Below are 18,594 nucleotides of genomic sequence, written 5' to 3'. Positions count from 1 at the left end.
TCCGATATTTTTTTGCCGATTCCGATACTTTGAAATTTGACGTGATCGGACCCGATCATCTCTAGTAGTCATACTGAATAACAATATGGTTACCATTTTTTATTATCTATTTTGTTTTTGTCTTGTCATCAGTCGCCGCGAATTCTTTAGATTTTTGCGGTTCTTTAGAATATGCAGTTATCCTTGGACATTTCTAGTTTGCTTTTTTCCTCCTATAATTGGCAGCAGATTGATCATTTTTATAAGCTCCTCTCTGAACATAAAACAATATAATTGGCATCCAAATAACTGTTTTATTACCGAAAAATCCGCAGCACAGATCGCTAACGGCATGAATAGTTTGATGACAATGCTTTACAGTTTTAAAAAAATTTACAATTTTTTGTGTGTTTTGTATCTAGGTCACAAATCACAAGCCCCAAGAATGCAACTTGAGGGGATACTGGACCACTCCCCCCTCCTCTGGGCAGGGATCATATGCTACACTTTGCAGGAGAATTCCGTTATGCAAGACTTTCATCCGAGACTGATTCCGAGAAGATTCGTTTTCTACGCTTAATTCAAACCTAATAGCGGTTTTGGTCCTTTATCATGGAGCTCAGTGAAGGACCACCTGTGCCATCAAAAAGAAGAAGGGTAAGTCAAGTCAAGTCTGTAGTTGCTGAATGATAGATATGCAGTAGAAGGTTGTTGTTGTTTTTTTTTTTTTTACAAAAGAAATGAAATTCATCCTTACTGAAATGTTTTGATTTTCTCAACTAAAACCTGTTCTTCCACCAAACAAATGTGCTGAGTTAATTGTTACAAATTCCTAATCCAGTCGTGTTGTTGTGGATCTCTGAACAAAAATGTACGCAAATGTGCACAATCCTGCAAGGAATTAAACGTTGTGCGTTCATACAACATAACATTGTTTTATATTGACTGATGTCTGTTTCTCCATCCTCTTTAACTCATTCAATACCAAAGATTTATAACAATGTCGTTCACGATATTCAACTGCTCATAACTAAAGGATGAGAATGTGAAAGATAGGAATGTAATCTTTCTTTTTGTAACTTCGGAATTCTTGTAGCCATAGAACAATTCTTCTTGCGACATGATGTTTGGTCGTGAATGAGTTAAGTGTCTTGGAGTGAGTGTGAATTGTTTGCGCAATGCTCAAGATACACATGAAAATATGATCCCAGAATGTTGGCTTTTGTATGAATTTAGGAGTGGAGGTGCTGGCAGGTTTGAGTGTCCACCAAACATTTTCCATCTGGCCTCTATGCTACGTAGCAATTGGTGTTTTTATCTTATTAGCTTAACCCATTTGTAATACCCTAATTTTCGCACTATAAGGCGCACCTGACTATAAGCCGCCCCCCCACCAAATTTGGCCTGAAAACGGCATTTGTTCAAAGATAAGCCGCACTGGACCATAAGCCGCAGCTGTCCTGTAGTATGTATGTATGTATGTATGTATGTATTATGGGATATTTACACAAAAAGGATATTAACCAGTAATACTTTATTTGACATCGGCGTCATACCAATTACTTTGAACCAATTGGCTGCAAAGCTTCATTGCTTCAAGAAGTTTAATTTGGCCATCACTGTCAGTCAACCTCTTCTGCCACCTGCTGTCAACACTGTTGTTGTCCAAAATGCCTCCGAGCATGCATTGCAGCGCTACAGATGTATATACAATCAAAATCCATGTCCTGTGCTAATAATTTCTTCAGTTACTGTTCCAGTTGTTTCATTAATTGCTAGTTATGGCATTTGGTAACATTTTATTAGACAGTGGTGTCATAAGACTGTCATAATTATGACATGACACTGTCATGAGCATTTATGAACGCTTATAACAGATGTCATTTACAGTGCCTTGCAAAAGTATTCGGCCCCCTTGAACCTTGCAACCTTTCGCCACATTTCAGGCTTCAAACATAAAGATATAAAATTTTAATTTTTTGTCAAGAATCAGCAACAAGTGGGACACAATCGTGAAGTGGAATAAAATTTATTGGATAATTTAAACTTTTTTAACAAATAAAAAACTGAAAAGTGGGGCGTGCAATATTATTCGGCCCCCTTGCGTCAATACTTTGTAGCGCCACCTTTTGCTCCAATTACAGCTGCAAGTCGCTTGGGGTATGTTTCTATCAGTTTTGCACATCGAGAGACTGACATTCTTGCCCATTCTTCCTTGCAAAACAGCTCGACCTCAGTGAGGTTGGATGGAGAGTGTTTGTGAACAGCAGTCTTCAGCTCTTTCTACAGATTCTCCATTGGATTCAGGTCTGGACTTTGACTTGGCCATTCTAACACCTGGATACGTTTATTTTTGAACCATTCCATTGTAGATTTGGCTTTATGTTTTGGATCATTGTCCTGTTGGAAGATAAATATCCGTCCCAGTCTCAGGTCTTGTGCAGATACCGACAGGTTTTCTTCCAGAATGTTCCTGTATTTGGCTGCATCCATCTTCCCGTCAATTTTAACCATCTTCCCTGTCCCTGCTAAAGAAAAGCAGGCCCAAACCATGATGCTGCCACCACCATGTTTGACAGTGGAGATGGTGTGTTCAGGGTGATGAGCTGTGTTGCTTTTACGCCAAACATATCGTTTTGCATTGTGGCCAAAAAGTTCAATTTTGGTTTCATCTGACCAGAGCACCTTCTTCCACATGTTTGGTGTGTCTCCCAGGTGGCTTGTGGCAAACTTTAAACGAGACTTTTTATGGATATCTTTGAGAAATGACTTTCTTCTTGCCACTCTTCCATAAAGGCCAGATTTGTGCAGTGTACGACTGATTGTTGTCCTATGGACAGACTCTCCCACCTCAGCTGTAGATCTCTGCAGTTCATCCACAGTGATCATGGGCCTCTTGGCTGCATCTCTGATCAGTTTTCTCCTTGTTTGAGAAGAAAGTTTGGAAGGACGGCCGGGTCTTGGTAGATTTACAGTGGTCTGATGCTCCTTCCATTTCAATATGATGGCTTGCACAGTGCTCCTTGAGATGTTTAAAGCTTGGGAAATCTTTTTGTATCCAAATCCGGCTTTAAACTTCTCCACAACAGTATCTCGGACCTGCCTGGTGTGTTCCTTGGTTTTCATAATGCTCTCTGCACTTTAAACAGAATCCTGAGACTATCACAGAGCAGGTGCATTTATACGGAGACTTGATTACACACAGGTGGATTCTATTTATCATCATCGGTCATTTAGGACAACATTGGATCATTCAGAGATCCTCACTGAACTTCTGGAGTGAGTTTGCTGCACTGAAAGTAAAGGGGCCGAATAATATGGCACGCCCCACTTTTCAGTTTTTTATTTGTTAAAAAGGTTTTAATTATCCAATAAATGTTGTTCCACTTCACGATTGTGTCCCACTTGTTGTTGATTCTTGACAAAAAAATTAAATTTCATATCTTTATGTTTGAAGCCTGAAATGTGGCGAAAGGTTGCAAGATTCAATGGGGCCGAATACTTTTGCAAGGCACTGTAATGATATCCGGTAAATTATTTCACTTTTGAATGGATGTAAAAGATCCAAGCTGGACATAAATTGAGATATTGACATAATTTGCCGGATGTCACTTCACAACATAAGCATTCAGTAATGCCCATGATACTGTCATGTCATAAGTATGAATGACGGTTTTATGACAATGTTATGATGGCGCTTTGTAATAAATTGTTACCTATTAACCCAAATAAATCTTCAAATAAGCCGCACTGGACTATAAGCTGCAGAATTCAAAATGAAGGAAAAAGGTAGCGGCTTATAGTCCGAAAATTACGGTATTTGTTTGAATGTGTCGACCCTGATTAACACATAATGATAAACAGGTAGTCCTCGGGTTACGAACGAGTTCCGTTCCTACGCTGGCGACGTAATCCGAATTTCCGCGTAAATCGGAATTAACCCTTTAAGCACCACTAAATACACACATATTCAGGTAGGTATGAAAAAGTATCAACCTTTTGGAATTTCTCACATTGCTGTATAAAATCACCATCAACTGAGATCTGATCTTTGTCAAAATCACACCGATGAAAACACAGCATCTGCTTGAACTAAAACCACCCAAACATTTATACCTTTTCATATTTTAATGAGGATAGCTTGTAAATAGAGTAGGGCTGTCAAACGATTAAAATTTCTAATCGAGTTAATTACAGCTTAAAAATTAATTGATCATAATTAATCGCAATTAATCGCAATTCAAACCATCTACAAAATATGCCATATTTTTCTGTAAATTATTGTTGGAATGGAAAGATAAGACACAAGATGGATATATGCATTGAACATACGGTACATAAGGACTATATTTATTATAACAATAAATCAACAAGTTGACATTAACATTATTAACATTCTGTTAAAGCGATCCATGGAGAGAGGGACTTGTAGTTCTTAAAAGAAAAATGTTAGTACAAGTTATAGAAATTTTATATTAAAACCCCCCTTAATGTTTTTGTTTTAATAAAATTTGTAAAAATTTCAATAAAAAAATAAACTAGTAGCCCGCCATTGTTGATGTCAATAATTATTTACACAATGCTCATGAATGCTGAAACCTATAAAATCAGTCGCACCCAAGCGCCAGCAGAGGGCGGCAAAACTTGTTTCACTGTACTGTCATTTAAATCTGTCTGAGCGGGACATCTGCGTTAATTGCGTCAAATATTTTAACGTGATTAATTTTAAAAAATAATTAACGCCCGTTGACGCGATAATTTTGACAGCCCTAAAATAGAGATGTCCCGATCGATCGGCATCGGTCCGATCACGACATTTTCAAAGTATCGGAATCGGCAAAAAAATATCGGCCGTGCCTTTTTTTAATATATATACACTCTATATCTTAATTTAATCATTTTCTTATTGTATTTAACGTTACAGACATAATATATTACACTCATCCAGAGTCTTTAGTTTAGGCTTAAGGTAGGGTTATCAAATTTATCCCGATAACGGCGGTAATTTTTTTTTTTTTTTAAATGTATCACGTTAGAATATTTAACTCAAGTAATCTGATGGTGATTTTATGCATAAATGTGATAAATTCCAAAAGGTACAGATACGTTTATGCCGATCACCGGTTTCAAGGTATACCGTGGTATGAAAGAGTCACGGTTTCAAAACCGCCAAAATTTTCCTTAATACTGTCCCTACAGTATTAGCTATTTTTTATGTCCCAGAAATGCAGGGAGAAATCCCTCGCTTGCAGCTGCAAGGCTCAACAGTTCCCCACCGGTTGTTGTTAATTGTCAGTGAGTCAGCTGTGCTACATGATGGCTGGAGGAGGTGAAACTACTGAACTTTTTCCCCAATCGAGGAAAACTAAATCGCTTGTGTAGGAATACTTCGGCTACAGAAAAGTTACGGACGGCTGCGGCTTATATAAGGAGATACAACCGACATGAAAAACATGTTTGCGGAGGGTGGCTGCTGAGGAGGAAATACCTCCAAACGATTGCGCATTTCTATAAAATTATAGGTCAGCAAACACTATGATGAACGTTAACAGGAAAAAATACATACAGGAGGACACTTCTAAGCAGCTTCCTACTCAGGTTTTGCAGGTTAGCAAATTCACACAGTTTAATGTTAAGCTAACGCTGATACGGGTTGGACTTTCAGTAGGAAAACTAGTGGTATGCTCCCCACCTTCACAACATTGACGTCTTTACAAAAAATGCTGTGGCTGCAGCTGCTGCTGGCCAAAAAAAAAAAAAAAACATAAAACCTTGTAATGTCCCTCCTCTTCAAAGGCAATGGAGGAGGGGGCGGGGGTCAAGTTATCAGCCAATCAAACGTACGTTTGGGGGGTGGGGGGGTGGACCTGCAAATTCAGCAGGTGAAAAGGGATGAATGTAAGTCTGAACATAATGAAAACAATTGACCTAATAATGGTACAGTGGGGCAAATAAGTGTTTAGTCAACCACTAATTGTGCAAGTTCTCCTACTTGAAAATATTAGAGAGGCCTTTAATTGTCAACATGGGTAAACCTCAACCATGAGAGACAGAATGTGGGGGGGAAAAAACCCAGAAAATCACATTGTTTGATTTTTAAAGAATTTATTTGCAAATCATGGTGGAAAATAAATTTTTGGTCAATACCAAAAGTTCATCTCAATATGAAATCTCAAATGTTATGTCCCCTTTGTTGGCAATAACGAAGGCTAAACGTTTTCTGTAACTCTTCACAAGCTTTTCACACACTGTTGCTGGTATTTCGGCCCCTTCCTCCATGCGGATCTCCTCTAGAGCAGTGATGTTTTGGGGCTGTTGTTGGGCAACACGGACTTTCAACTCCATCCACAGATTTTCGATGGGGTTGAGATCTGGGGACTGGCTAGGCCACTCTAGGACCTTGAAATGCTTCTTACGAAGCCACTTCTTTGTTGCCCTGGCTGTGTATTTGGGATCATTTTCAAGCTGAAAGACCCAGCCACGTCTCATCTTCAATGCCCTTGCTGATGGAAGGAGATTTTCACTCAAAGTCTCTCGATACATGGCCCCATTCATTCTTTCCTTTACACAGATCAGTCCTGCTCCTTTTGCAGAAAAACAGCCCCAAAGCATGATGTTTCCACCCCCATGCTTCACAGTGGGTATGGAGTTCTTCGGATGCAATTCAGTATTCTTCCTCCTCCAAACACGAGAACCTGTGTTTCTACCAAAACGTTCTATTTTGATTTCATCTGACCATAACACATTCTCCCAGTCCTGTTCTGGATCATCCAAATGCTCTCTAGCGAACCGCAGACGGGCCTGGATGTGTACTGGCTTTAGCAGGGGGACACGTCTGGCAGTGCAGGGTTCGAGTCCCTGGCGGCGCATTGTGTTACTGATAGTGGCCTTTGTTACTGTGGCCCCAGCTCTCTGTAGGTCATTCACTAGGCCCCCCCGTGTGGGTCTGGGATTTTTGCTCACCGTTCTTGTTATCATTTTGACGCCATGGGGTGAGATCTTGCATGGAGCCCCAGATTGAGGGAGATTATCAGTGGAGTGGTCTTGTATGTCTTCCATTTTCTAATAACTGCTCCCACAGTTGATTTCTTTACACTAAGCGTTTTACCTATTGCAGATTCAGTCTTCCCAGCCTGGTGCAGGTCTACAATTTAGTCTCTGGTGTCCTTCGACAGCTCTTTGGTCTTGGCCATAGTGGAATTTGGAGTGTTGACTGACTGACTGAGGTTGTGGACAGGTGTCTTTTATACCGATAATGAGTTAAAACAGGTGCCATTAATACAAGGAACGAGTGGAGCCTCGTTAGACCTCGTTAGAAGAAGTTAAGCCTGAGTTAAGGCCCAAGTACACTGCATGCGTGATCGTTGCGTTTCCGGTCCGACTCCGGTAAAAAATACCGCCGGAGCCAATCCGTTCCCATTATATCCTATTGTTCAACGTATACCGGCCGCGTCAGTGCTCCGGCTTGACTGCGAACCACCTCCGGCGTGCCGCATGCCCGCCGGATGGTATAGGCTATTTTCTATTTTTGCCGGACACGCATCCGGCAAAATGGGCGGAGCTGGGCCTGGACGTAACAACCCAGGGGCCTAATCACGGTTTAAACACGAGCGAAGATGGATGATGAGCGCTTCATCATGGAGGTGGAAACCCACAAAATCATTTATGATGCAGCAGATCCTTTCTATAAGGACAATATAAAAAAGGAAGCTGCAAGGTGTCCTATTATGTGTGTTTTTCTGTCCTGATCTCATCATGATGCAGTCATGTCTGTCTCTTAATTCCAGATTAACTAAAATATCAATATGCAAAGAAAATATGTGCTCTCTCTCTCTCTGCTTCTCTGATGAGTATAGACTCCGTGTGTTTTTCGTTGTTTTAAATGGCACATTATCGCGCGCGATCACGCGAGAGCTCACGGGGGGGACGAGGTTGGCGGACCGCAGCTGTGCAGCAGCCGGTATGATTTGCCTGTTTTTGACGGACTGCGTGGCACGCAGGCAACACTGAACCAGACCGGAACCGCAACGATCACGCATGCAGTGTACTTGGGCCTTTATACTTCTGCGTCAGACCTACGCCGTCAAGGAAGAATCGAGTTACGACCCTACGCCGTAGCCTGACGCGCACCTCTCGATTTTTGTAACCTTCGCGTCGCGTAGACGCGTATGACGTAGCGAAAACGGACTGTGATTGGTCCGCTCAGACTGTTGTTTCCGGTTTACCGCGAAAACACCGCCATTGTACAATAGAATCAAACATTGTTTTCTACTCGCAAAAATGGACCAAGCCGACGGGAGTATCATCGAAGAGCAAGTCTCGTCAAGAAATTATTATTGTGATTGCCAAATGGCAAGGTCGGCAATCGAAAAAATAAATAAATGGAAGAACCACCGAGACGTGGGTGGTCGGAATCGAGTGGCCACACGAAGCGGTGACCCAGTCGGCCAAAAACTGCCAACTTTTTATCACTTTATGTCGTATTTTTGGTTGGTGCACTTCATCATTTACTGTGTACATATGTTTGCTGTGAGTCTGTGACTTATTTACGTGTCACACTTCAAGTATATAAAGAATAAAGCACAGATTTGGTGTCAAAAAAGTTGTTTTGATCTTTAATTTTCAATAACAGACAGTTCACACACACGATACATCATCACTGATTGAGAGTGCCTCGGTGCTTTTTATGATAACCTTAAAATCAAGCCTCCCAACGCAGTTTGGGAAGTTCCCTGGACGCCAGAAATCTGCTATGGCTTCCCACTGGCTGGTTGTAGGACACGGCAAACAAATCGGGCTGGAGGGCTTTGCAGATCTTGAACGCAGTGCTCGACGCCAGTTTGAAGCTAGCCGCCACAGCTAGCTCCCTCGACCCGACTCTCTGTGCGGCATCAAAAGTCGGCCAAACCGCCTCGAAACCGTCTTCTGCGTCGCCTGCCCCTCAACATTTGTATGTTCAATATTTATTCAGTGTTGATGAGCAGAATATTTACTTTCAAGAGTTCCATATTGCATTGTTTATTTTTCTCCGACTAGCGGAAGTAAACAAGCATGCCCCAAAACCGTACAAACATAACGCCACATCCCTCTAGTGGCTTGGCGGTGAAATACAGAGCAACACGTTCCCTCACCGCAGAACTATCGAATGTCGAATGACGCCGTAGTCGCTACGCCGTCACCGCAACGCGGGAGTATAACTCAGGCTTTAGACCTCTTTGACAGCCAGAAATCCTGCTTGTTTGTAGGTGACCAAATACTTATTTCCCACTGTAATTTGGAAATAAATTCTTTAAAAATCAAACAATGTGATTTTCTGTTTATTTTTTCCATGTTCTGTCTCTCATGGTTGAGGTTTACCCATGTTGACAATTACAGGCCTCTCTAATCTTTTCAAGTAGGAGAACTTGCACAATTAGTGGTTGACTAAATACTCATTTGCCCCACTGTAGGTTCTATTCAATCCTTACAACATAAGGGAGGACAATATAAATCACCCATACAGTGCCCTCCATAATTATTGGCACCCCTGAAAAAGATGTGTTTTTTTAGCTTTTAATATTTATTTTTTTTAATTCAATTACAATGGGACCTTAATGGGGAAAAAAAAGAAAAATCCAACCTTCAATACAAGTGCATTCATTCAGTGGGGAAAAAATCCCACATCAAGAAAACAATATTTGACATCAAATAATGTGTGTCACAATTATTAGCACCCCTGGTGTTAATACCTTGTAAAAACCCCTTTTGACAACAAAACAAGGTCTGGGGACTGAGATGGCCATGGGAGGAGCTTGATTTTATGTCTGGTGAACCATTTCTGTGTCCTGGGACCGTGTGTATTTTTGTGTGAGACCAAGATTGAGCTTTTTGGCAACAAACACTCTAAGTGGGTCTGGCATGCCACAAAAGATGCGCATGCTGAAAAGCACCTCATACCCACTGTGAAGTATGGGGGTTGGGTCAGTGATGCTGTGGGGCTGTTTCGCTTCCAAAGGCCCTGGGAACCTTGTTAGGGTGCATGGCATCATGAATGCTTTGAAATACCAGGACATTTTAAATCAAAATCTGTTGCCCTCTGCCTGAAAGCTGAAGATGGGTCGTCACTGGGTCGATGATGTTCTGCATAAAATAGCTGTAGTTAATTTATTGTTATTTTAACCCAGTCAGAATACTCCTAAGTAAGGCTGCAGCTATCGAATATTTTAGTAATCGAGTATTCGACTGAAAATTCTATCGATTAATCGAGTAATCGGATAGACCATATTTTTTTTTAATGTAAAGAGCAATTATAAATGTACAAGAAAAACAAGAAATTTCACCTAATATTGAACCATTTTCAGACTATGTTTTTATTTTCGATGTACATTTTTGAAAACAGCTAACAATTGGATCTCAGATGTAACTAGAAAAAAGAAAAACAAATTCACGGCTGTCACTCAAAAAGCTTCTAGATCTTATAAAAAGAAATCTTATTTCCTACCTAAAAATGTCATTATGCCTGATAACACACATCACTTAAAAGTTAGGAGTTTTTCCCATGTGTGTCAACTGAATTTCCATTTGTGTCATGCTATTTTTAAGTTCTAGTTAATCAAGTTTTAAGTTAGTCTAAATTGTAAGTAGTGCTGCAACTATCGATTATTTTGGTAGTCAATTAATCGATTAACTATTTACTTCAAATAATTGAGTAATCGGATAGGGAGCATGAAAAATTTAAATACCTGAGCTGAGCCTCGAATGGTATAAAAAAAAATAAAAAAAAGGATCTACTGTATGTACAACAAAAGAAAAATGGCTAACTTACATAGCAAAAGTCCACTAGCTTAAATGCTATAAAACTGTAACGTTGTTTTTTTTAAACAATGCTCTTAACAATTGTTCAAACGCAAAAAAACTGCTAACCTATAAATTACGAATGCATTGAAAAAAACATTAGCTCAAACAAAAACTTGGCTTATGTTTGTCTTAACATGGAGCAGCTGGATTCAGCTCTGTGAAATGAGGCAGACTAGAGGGAAGTGTATCCATCCAAATCACTAAATTCAAACACTTTCAAAATAAACCTTTACAATGCCACTTTAATTAAACGAATACTCGAAGCAGCAAAATTTAATTCGAATCTTTTTTTCTAATCGAATACTCGTGTTAATCGATTAATCGTTGCAGCATTACTCCTAAGTACTGTGTGTGCATGAGACCTCAATTATAAACAACATGCCCAAACCGAATAAGTGAAAACATGCTGATTAATTTAATGACTATAAAATAACCCATTTTCAGTCAATGACTGCTATATTTACACATTTTGGAATTTTACTTCATATTTGAATGAAACATCCATCGTGGCATCCTGTCATAGTCTCGCATCTGAAAGAATTGGAATGTTTTGAATGACACGCGAGTGGTTGCTTTTGATATCATTCTGAAATCTGTTCATGTGACTGTCATCTTTTTTCTTTCTGAAATTCCACAGCAGTTTTAAATGAAATGTCCTTGTGCACAAATGGGATGGTCATACTGTTAGAACTGGAATGGTTGCTTGACTACAACTTCACATGTTACTGATCATACATTATATGATGACTCACACAGATGTTATAACACAAGAACAATTAATATAATAGTTGTCTTTCCTGAGAAAAATTCTGCAGTGTAAATTGTACTATAAAATGATTATTTTCGGTTTAATTGAGACAATCCTTTTGAGAAATGTCATCTCCCCTGCATCCACATTTCACGGCCTAATGCGAGACATCTTGTGGGAAGTGGGAAGATTCGTTGATTCTTCACATGCTTCGCTCGCAGTGGGCACAAGGACTCTGTGTTGTTGAAGTTTAAAACCAGCCCCCTTGTTAGATTCGAGCTCAGTCTTCATGAGGAGGACGCTCGGTACGCAGCAGACACTTTGGACACTATTATTGCACCGCAGCGTACGCAAAGATGTCGAGAGAAAATTGGGACAATGACTATGAATATACCCCTTTGTTAATTAAAGAACCCAAGGAAACAAAGCAGGCTTTAAAGGTATGTTAAGTATTGTGTTAAATTATGCTAGGGTGAATTATTAAGATTAAGCTGAGGAAAAACATAGGATGCGTTTTGGAAAAAAAATCATGAAAAGTTAATATTGTGATGTTGATTTATTTTGAGCTTTTCTTTCTTATTGAAATGTTTTTTTTTTATTATTACAATTTTTAAATTCTATTTATTTTACATTTTCTTTTGTTGTCAGATCCCAAACATAAACCTTTTAATGGCTATGTTTGCCGCTTGCATCGGAGGGACCTTCCAGTATGGATATAACGTCTCTGTTATCAATGCACCGACCAAGGTAATGATGTCTTCTACTAAATATTTGTAATTTTTCAAATTCTGATCAGAGTATTTGTATCTGGGAGGTTTAATGGAGCAGTTCTTAGCAGATCTGTTTCACACTTGAAAATGAAACATTGTATTTATGCAAGAAATTGGTGGTTTCAAGTGGTTTCACACAACTGCTTTAAGTAACTATTAAGTTATGTAGTTTAATGAAAAATGCCTAATGATTTAAGTAAGACTTAATAAACAACTTCAACAATATAAGCAATTCTTATTCAAACCTTTTACATGCAAAATATGTAACAACAATAAAAAAATGAAATATTGTATTTATACAAAAACCTGGTATGGTATCATATGACGAGACGGGCACAGGTCCCGGAACATACGCAAAAAATGGTGCTGAAAACAACATGCGAATGCCCACTTGCCATGCTGTGGGATTTTTCTTTGTGCTTTTGACTCGTTTTGCACCATCTTCCTTCTTTTTGGGAAAAAGACAGTCAATGCAACTGTCTTTTTGGCATGTTGAAATATCGTTTGATCCTATTCCTGTTCAAAGCTTTTACATGCAAAATGTGTCACAACACTCAAAAAATGAAACATTGTATTTATGCAAAAACCTGGTTACAGAGAACTGCTTTAAGTAACTATTAGGCAGAGGTGTGTAGTAACGCGTTACATGTAGCTTAATTTGTAAATCATAAGGTGCCCGAATGAGAAGTACATATGACAGCGCAGGGATGATGAGACGGGCACAGGTCCCGGAACATACGCAAAAAATGGTGCTGAAAACAACACGCAAATGCCCACTTGCCATGCTGTGGGACTTTTCTTTGTGCTTTGACTCGTTTTGAACAGTCTTCCTTCTTTTTGGCATGTTCAAATACCGTTTGATCCTGGCTGCTTGCCGCAAATTTAAAAAAATATATATTTATTTTTTAAATGTCGGGGCGTAATTTATTGGTCAAGCTTTTCAGTGCATCAACAAATCTCTGACTCTTTCAAATGACGTAAAATTTTTATGAACAACATGCAAATCTTGGGATTTGTTCTGTAAATGAATTTATGCAGATTTTATTTTATACTGTAATGTCCGTAACTATGTGTAATATTCTGATATAATGTATTCCGAGGCACCCTGAAAAGCACGCAACGTTACTGTTGTTTTGGTCACGAGATACGGGAGTGAGCTAGAAACAAGATCCGGCACAAATTAACCCCTGGTTACATGTACTCTGTTATATATACTTGAATAACCTTTTAAGAGTAGTTTTACTAAGCCATACATTTTACCTTTACTAGGGTAGATTTGTGAAGAACAAAAAAACACGACTCTTACTCTGCTACTTCAGTTACATTTTCTCTTTATTCTCCATATTTGTTGTTTTTTTTTTTGCCAGTGATGCCAAGAGTAGTTTCACCAATGAGACGACGTAACAATAATGACATGACTCAGTTATACTAATCAGACACAAGCTTTCCGTTTTTATGATCACGCCAGCCTGTTCAATCACATGGCGTCATTAAAGCACCGTAAAAAATGAAGTATTTGACACAGAGTGCTGCCCTCAACTGTCACACTTGGACGGAACGAAGAGGACTCGGATGCAGAATGCAGTCTTGTATTAACACAAATGGTGAGATGCAGAAATAAACTGAGGGCGCGCCAGAAGGAGAAAATAACGGGCTATGAAACAAAATGATACAAACGAGAGACAAGAAAGCCAAGCTAAATGCACTGGAGTAAACAACTACAACAAAGGGCTAGTCATGAGGCACAAAATAACAACGACTATGACAGAACACTATGAACAAACTTACAATGTAGAATATCTTTGGCTACAGATACTGGCTGTAGTGGCAACTAAGGGCAAAGACACTTTGGCACAAGACTAGGGAGTGAAAAACAATTTAAACACATGAGGAACGAGGCACAGGTGGGAACAATAGGTCATCACAATCAGAGGCAGGTGAGGCAGCATGAAGGGTGAGTGGTGGAAACAGGCGGGTGAGGCTTCAAAATAAAACAGGAAGAGACATGACAATGACATACCTGTCAACCCGAGGCCATTGGCAATCTTACAAATAATGGCGTATGCCCTCCCCTTACAAATTGGTGACTCATCTTACAACGTTTTACATAGCCTGCAATATGAAACAAAACTAAAACTCAATTTTTTAAATAATATGAATTTATTGGTAATATTGTCACATATAACCTGGTGCAGTCATAGAACAATCAATATCTTCAGCAAGATCATAAGTACTAAAATTTAACAGTGACTTTTGTTATAATTGTATGTAGCACTTTTGGCAATTTCTATCATGTCTTTTGATGGCTGCACTTCAGCTCGCAGTTCAGTTTGACTTGAAGGTAGTTTGTCAGTGTGTCCAATTATAAATTAAAAAGGTCAATTGATAAAATTAACTTACCGATGCAATCTTTGAGTCAGGGAACATTTCTTTTGCTAATTCTGAGAAGTACGGAGCCCCCCGCGTGCCAGGGTAGAAAAAAAAAATCATAGCTAATCCGTACCCACAGTTTAGTAATCTGTACCCACAGATTACTAATCTGTGCCCACAGTTTACTAAACCTTACCCACAGTTTAGCAATCTGTACCCACAGATTACTAATCTGTACCCACAGATTACTAAACTGTGCCCACAGTTTACTAATCTGTACCCACAGTTTAGCAATGTACAGTAGTCACCAATGTTTTGCGGTGGCCGTCTAAAATCTCACTTTCAGGTGTCATCAATATGGCATGTTGTGTTTGCTACCAAAGAAAACGTGCGATAGTTACCTTTTAAAACCCCTTTGTTCGCCGAGGGCAAAACGTTCAGGTGCTTGCTCGGTCGGTCCCTCGGCGTTTGAAGTCCCCGCCAAACATTGGGGACAACTGTTTCCGGGTCATCGCTAAACTGTGGGAACAGATTAGTAAACTGTGGGTACAGTTTAGTAATCTGTGGGTACAGATTTGTAAACTGTGGGTACAGATTACTAAAATGTACCCACAGTTTAGTAATCTGTGGGTACAGTTTAGTAATCTGTGGGTACAGATTACGAAACTGTGGGGACAGTTTAGCAAACTGTGGGTACAGATTACGAAACTGTGGGTACAGTTTAGCAAACTGTGGGTACAGATTACTAAACTGTACCCACAGATTTGTTTAGTACGGAGCCCTCCAGGGTGCCAGGGTAGAAAAAAATTTAAAAATCATAGCTAATCTGTACCCTCAGATTACTAATCTGTACCCACAGATTACTAAACTGTACCCACGGTTTAGCAATCTGTACCCACAGTTTACCAATCTGTACCCACAGTTTACTAAATTGTACCCACAGTTTACTAATCTGTAGATTACTAAACTGTAACCACAGTTTACTAATTTGTACCCACAGATTACTAAACTGTACCCACAGATTAATAATCTACCCAAAGTTTAGCAATGACCCGGAAACTGTAGTCACCAATGTTTGGCGGGGACTCCAAACGCCGAGGGACTGACCGAGCAAGCACCTGCACCTTTTGCCCTCGGCGAACAAAGGGGTTTTAAAAGGTAACTATTGCACATTTTCTTTGGTGGCCGTCTACATTTTTCCGTAGGGCTCCGTACCGTAGAGAAGTGATCAACTATAGGCAAATTGTGTTCAGCAACAGATTGGCAGAATAAAATCTCCGCTTTCGTCAATTTTCATTCTGCAGACTTCATCTTTATGACCAGTGTTGTTAATCTTACTTTTAAAAAAGTAATTAATTACAGTTACAAATTACTTCTCACAAAAAGTAATTGAGTTAGTAACTCAGTAACCTGAATGTATGAGTAATTAGTTACTTGGCAAAGTAACTGGTGTTACCTTTATTTTATTTTATTTTTTTCATTTAAAAAAAAAAACAAAAACAAAAAACATAGTAACCTTTGTTATGTTTGGAAGTCATTTAATGTTGTGATTCAACCGTTAAAGTTGTTAAAATTGCTACCGTTTTTGCATTGGTTCCCTTCTGTCTACTTTTGACATGTGAAAGTTTTAAAACTGTTTCCTCATTTAAAGATAGATTCAAGTCAAGATTTTGCCAATTTAGGAGTATTTTAGATAAAAGGTTACTTAGGTCCGCTAGGAAGGTTCACTAAAACAGAGCCTTTCTGAGAAGTCTACTGCTTTAAAATGGCGGCTGTTTACCCTCGCCAGCAAGTGTATCATTTCGCATCTAATTCATATTCTGTACATGTGATATCTAGCATAGCATCATGTGGGCTGTGAGCTACAGTCAGGTATTATTGGAGCCACCTAGCCTAGTATCGCGTTTGCAAGGGCGTCACAACTCCCCCTTTTCCACTCCCGCTCTTCTTTCTCCGTGTCTCTGACTTTTCTCGCGTCATTCAACCAACATAGTAACGCACATTGTCTCGTTGCCGAAACGGTGACAAAATCCGAACGGAGAAAAAAAAACGTAGTGCTGAAAAATGTACAGATTTTGAACCTACGACATTTAAAAATCAGCGCTCACTTGTACAAATTAGGCCGAAACCGTACAACTTGACAGGTATGCAATAGACCTAGACAGGTCAACCCTCACCTTGCCGTGACATCAACATGACTCGAATGACCTTTAAACTCTCTCCCAGTTTTTATTTGGTGCCGACTGACCACAGAAAAATGAAGATATGATCCTTTTTAATTTCAAAAGAATAGAAATTATGAAGGAACTACCGTATTGGCCCGAATATAAGACGGTGTTTTTTGCATTGAAATAAGACTGAAAAAGAGGGGGTCGTCATACATTCGCAGTCTAGACATTATACCAATTAACGACGCTAGATGGCGCCAGATATTATTGAAGCGATGTTCTGTCATTACAGATCTCAGCTACTCTCCCCATTCACGACGCTAGATGGCGCCAGATATCATTGAAGCGATGTTCTGTCACGACTGATCTCAGCTACTCTCAAATTTAACCTGTTTGCATTATTTTATTGAAATGTTTGTCCTTATTCAGATTTGTTTAAAGACTACAGTTACAGTTCACTTTGATGGTTAATGCAGTTATTGCAATTTTGTTGTTTTATCACAATAGATCGGTTTATTTACATTTCAAAAACCAGAAGCCATTCATGTACGAATGTGATTGCACTTTAGTTTACATATTTAAATGTTCAGATATTAAGATTTGAATGAGGCAAAATAACATGCTTTTTCTCTCAAATATATTGTTATAATCATTTGTTTCGGATGTACTGTAATTATTTTCTGTTTAAAAATTAATTTGGTGTTCAAAAAGTCTTTTTTCAAACTTGAGTCTTGAAAAAGAGGGGGTTGTCTTATAATCAGGGCCGTCTTATATTCCGACCAATACGTTATTCACTTTTAAAACTAGGAACTGTTTTCTCCACTAGAGGGTACTCATGCTCTGTGGACGAATAATGCTTCATTTTTGTCAATTTTTTCCTCTCGGCGGAATTCAATGGGTTTTTGTTTTGTTTTGTATTTCTTTGGCTTAATGTGGCTTTGTAATGGATTATTGTACAGTGTCATTATAACAACAGTTCCTATTGATAACTTTGTGTTGAGGGAAAAAAATACCATTATACAATTTTTTTTTTTAAATCAAACAAAAATTTAAGCAGTTACCCACAATGTTACTCATTACTTGAGTATTCTTTTCACCAAATACTTTTTTACTTGTACTTGAGTACATTTTTTGAATGACTTCTTTAACTTTTACTTGAGTAATACTATTTTGAAGTAATGCTATTCTTACTTGATTAAAATATTCGGCTACTATACCCACCTCTGATGGTAAATACAGCAATGGGTTCAGTAATTTGTAAAAACACAAACCTAATGTGCACATACAATGAAAGCCACCTATTATAAGTTAAAATAATGCACGTTTCTTTTTTGAGTGTTGATTGTTGATCTGTTTTTTGTAAATTTGTTCTAAGCTTTTGTCTCTTTTCATGTTTGCAGTATGTGCAAGATTTCATCAACCAAACTTGGATCGAGCGCTACCAAATTCACGTTTCGTCTGGAGTTCTCACTTTAATGTGGTCAACTATTGTGTCTGTGTTTACCCTTGGAGGGCTAATAGGAGTGTCAGTTGGGGGAACGCTGTCTATAAAGCTGGGAAGGTACAGTATATTTTTGTTGTTGTTGTTGTTGCTTACTTGTATTCATCATAAAAGTGCAGTGATGGATGAAGTACTGACTCTTTTACTCAAGTAAAAGTGCAGATACAGGTGAAAAAAAATACTTAAGTAAAAGTATAAAGTACAGTAATTGCTTTAAAATTT

The 18,594-nt window shown here is 38.9% G+C and overlaps 1 protein-coding gene across 2 annotated transcripts in view; it reads left to right on the top strand.

Moving 5' to 3' along the window:
• The first annotated feature begins 446 nt into the window (after nt 1–446).
• LOC130912816 (solute carrier family 2, facilitated glucose transporter member 11-like) overlaps nt 447–18,594 on the top strand; it is a 42,948-nt gene continuing 24,800 nt past the window's right edge. Inside the window, exons 1-3 of one of the 2 annotated variants that reach the window (XM_057830884.1) lie at nt 447–636; nt 12,212–12,310; nt 18,272–18,432. In XM_057830884.1, coding sequence (XP_057686867.1) covers nt 592–636; nt 12,212–12,310; nt 18,272–18,432 — 305 coding nt within the window. In that variant the 5' untranslated portion in view covers nt 447–591. Of the gene's footprint in view, nt 637–11,862; nt 12,004–12,211; nt 12,311–18,271; nt 18,433–18,594 lie in introns of those variants that run through there. The other variant, XM_057830883.1, reaches the window with a different exon arrangement.

Source organism: Corythoichthys intestinalis, chromosome 3 (assembly GCF_030265065.1).
Source record: "Corythoichthys intestinalis isolate RoL2023-P3 chromosome 3, ASM3026506v1, whole genome shotgun sequence".
Taxonomy (NCBI): Eukaryota; Metazoa; Chordata; class Actinopteri; order Syngnathiformes; family Syngnathidae; genus Corythoichthys; species Corythoichthys intestinalis.
The sequence above is the reverse complement of the archived record's forward strand: the minus strand, read 5'-3'. Positions and strand labels throughout refer to the sequence as shown.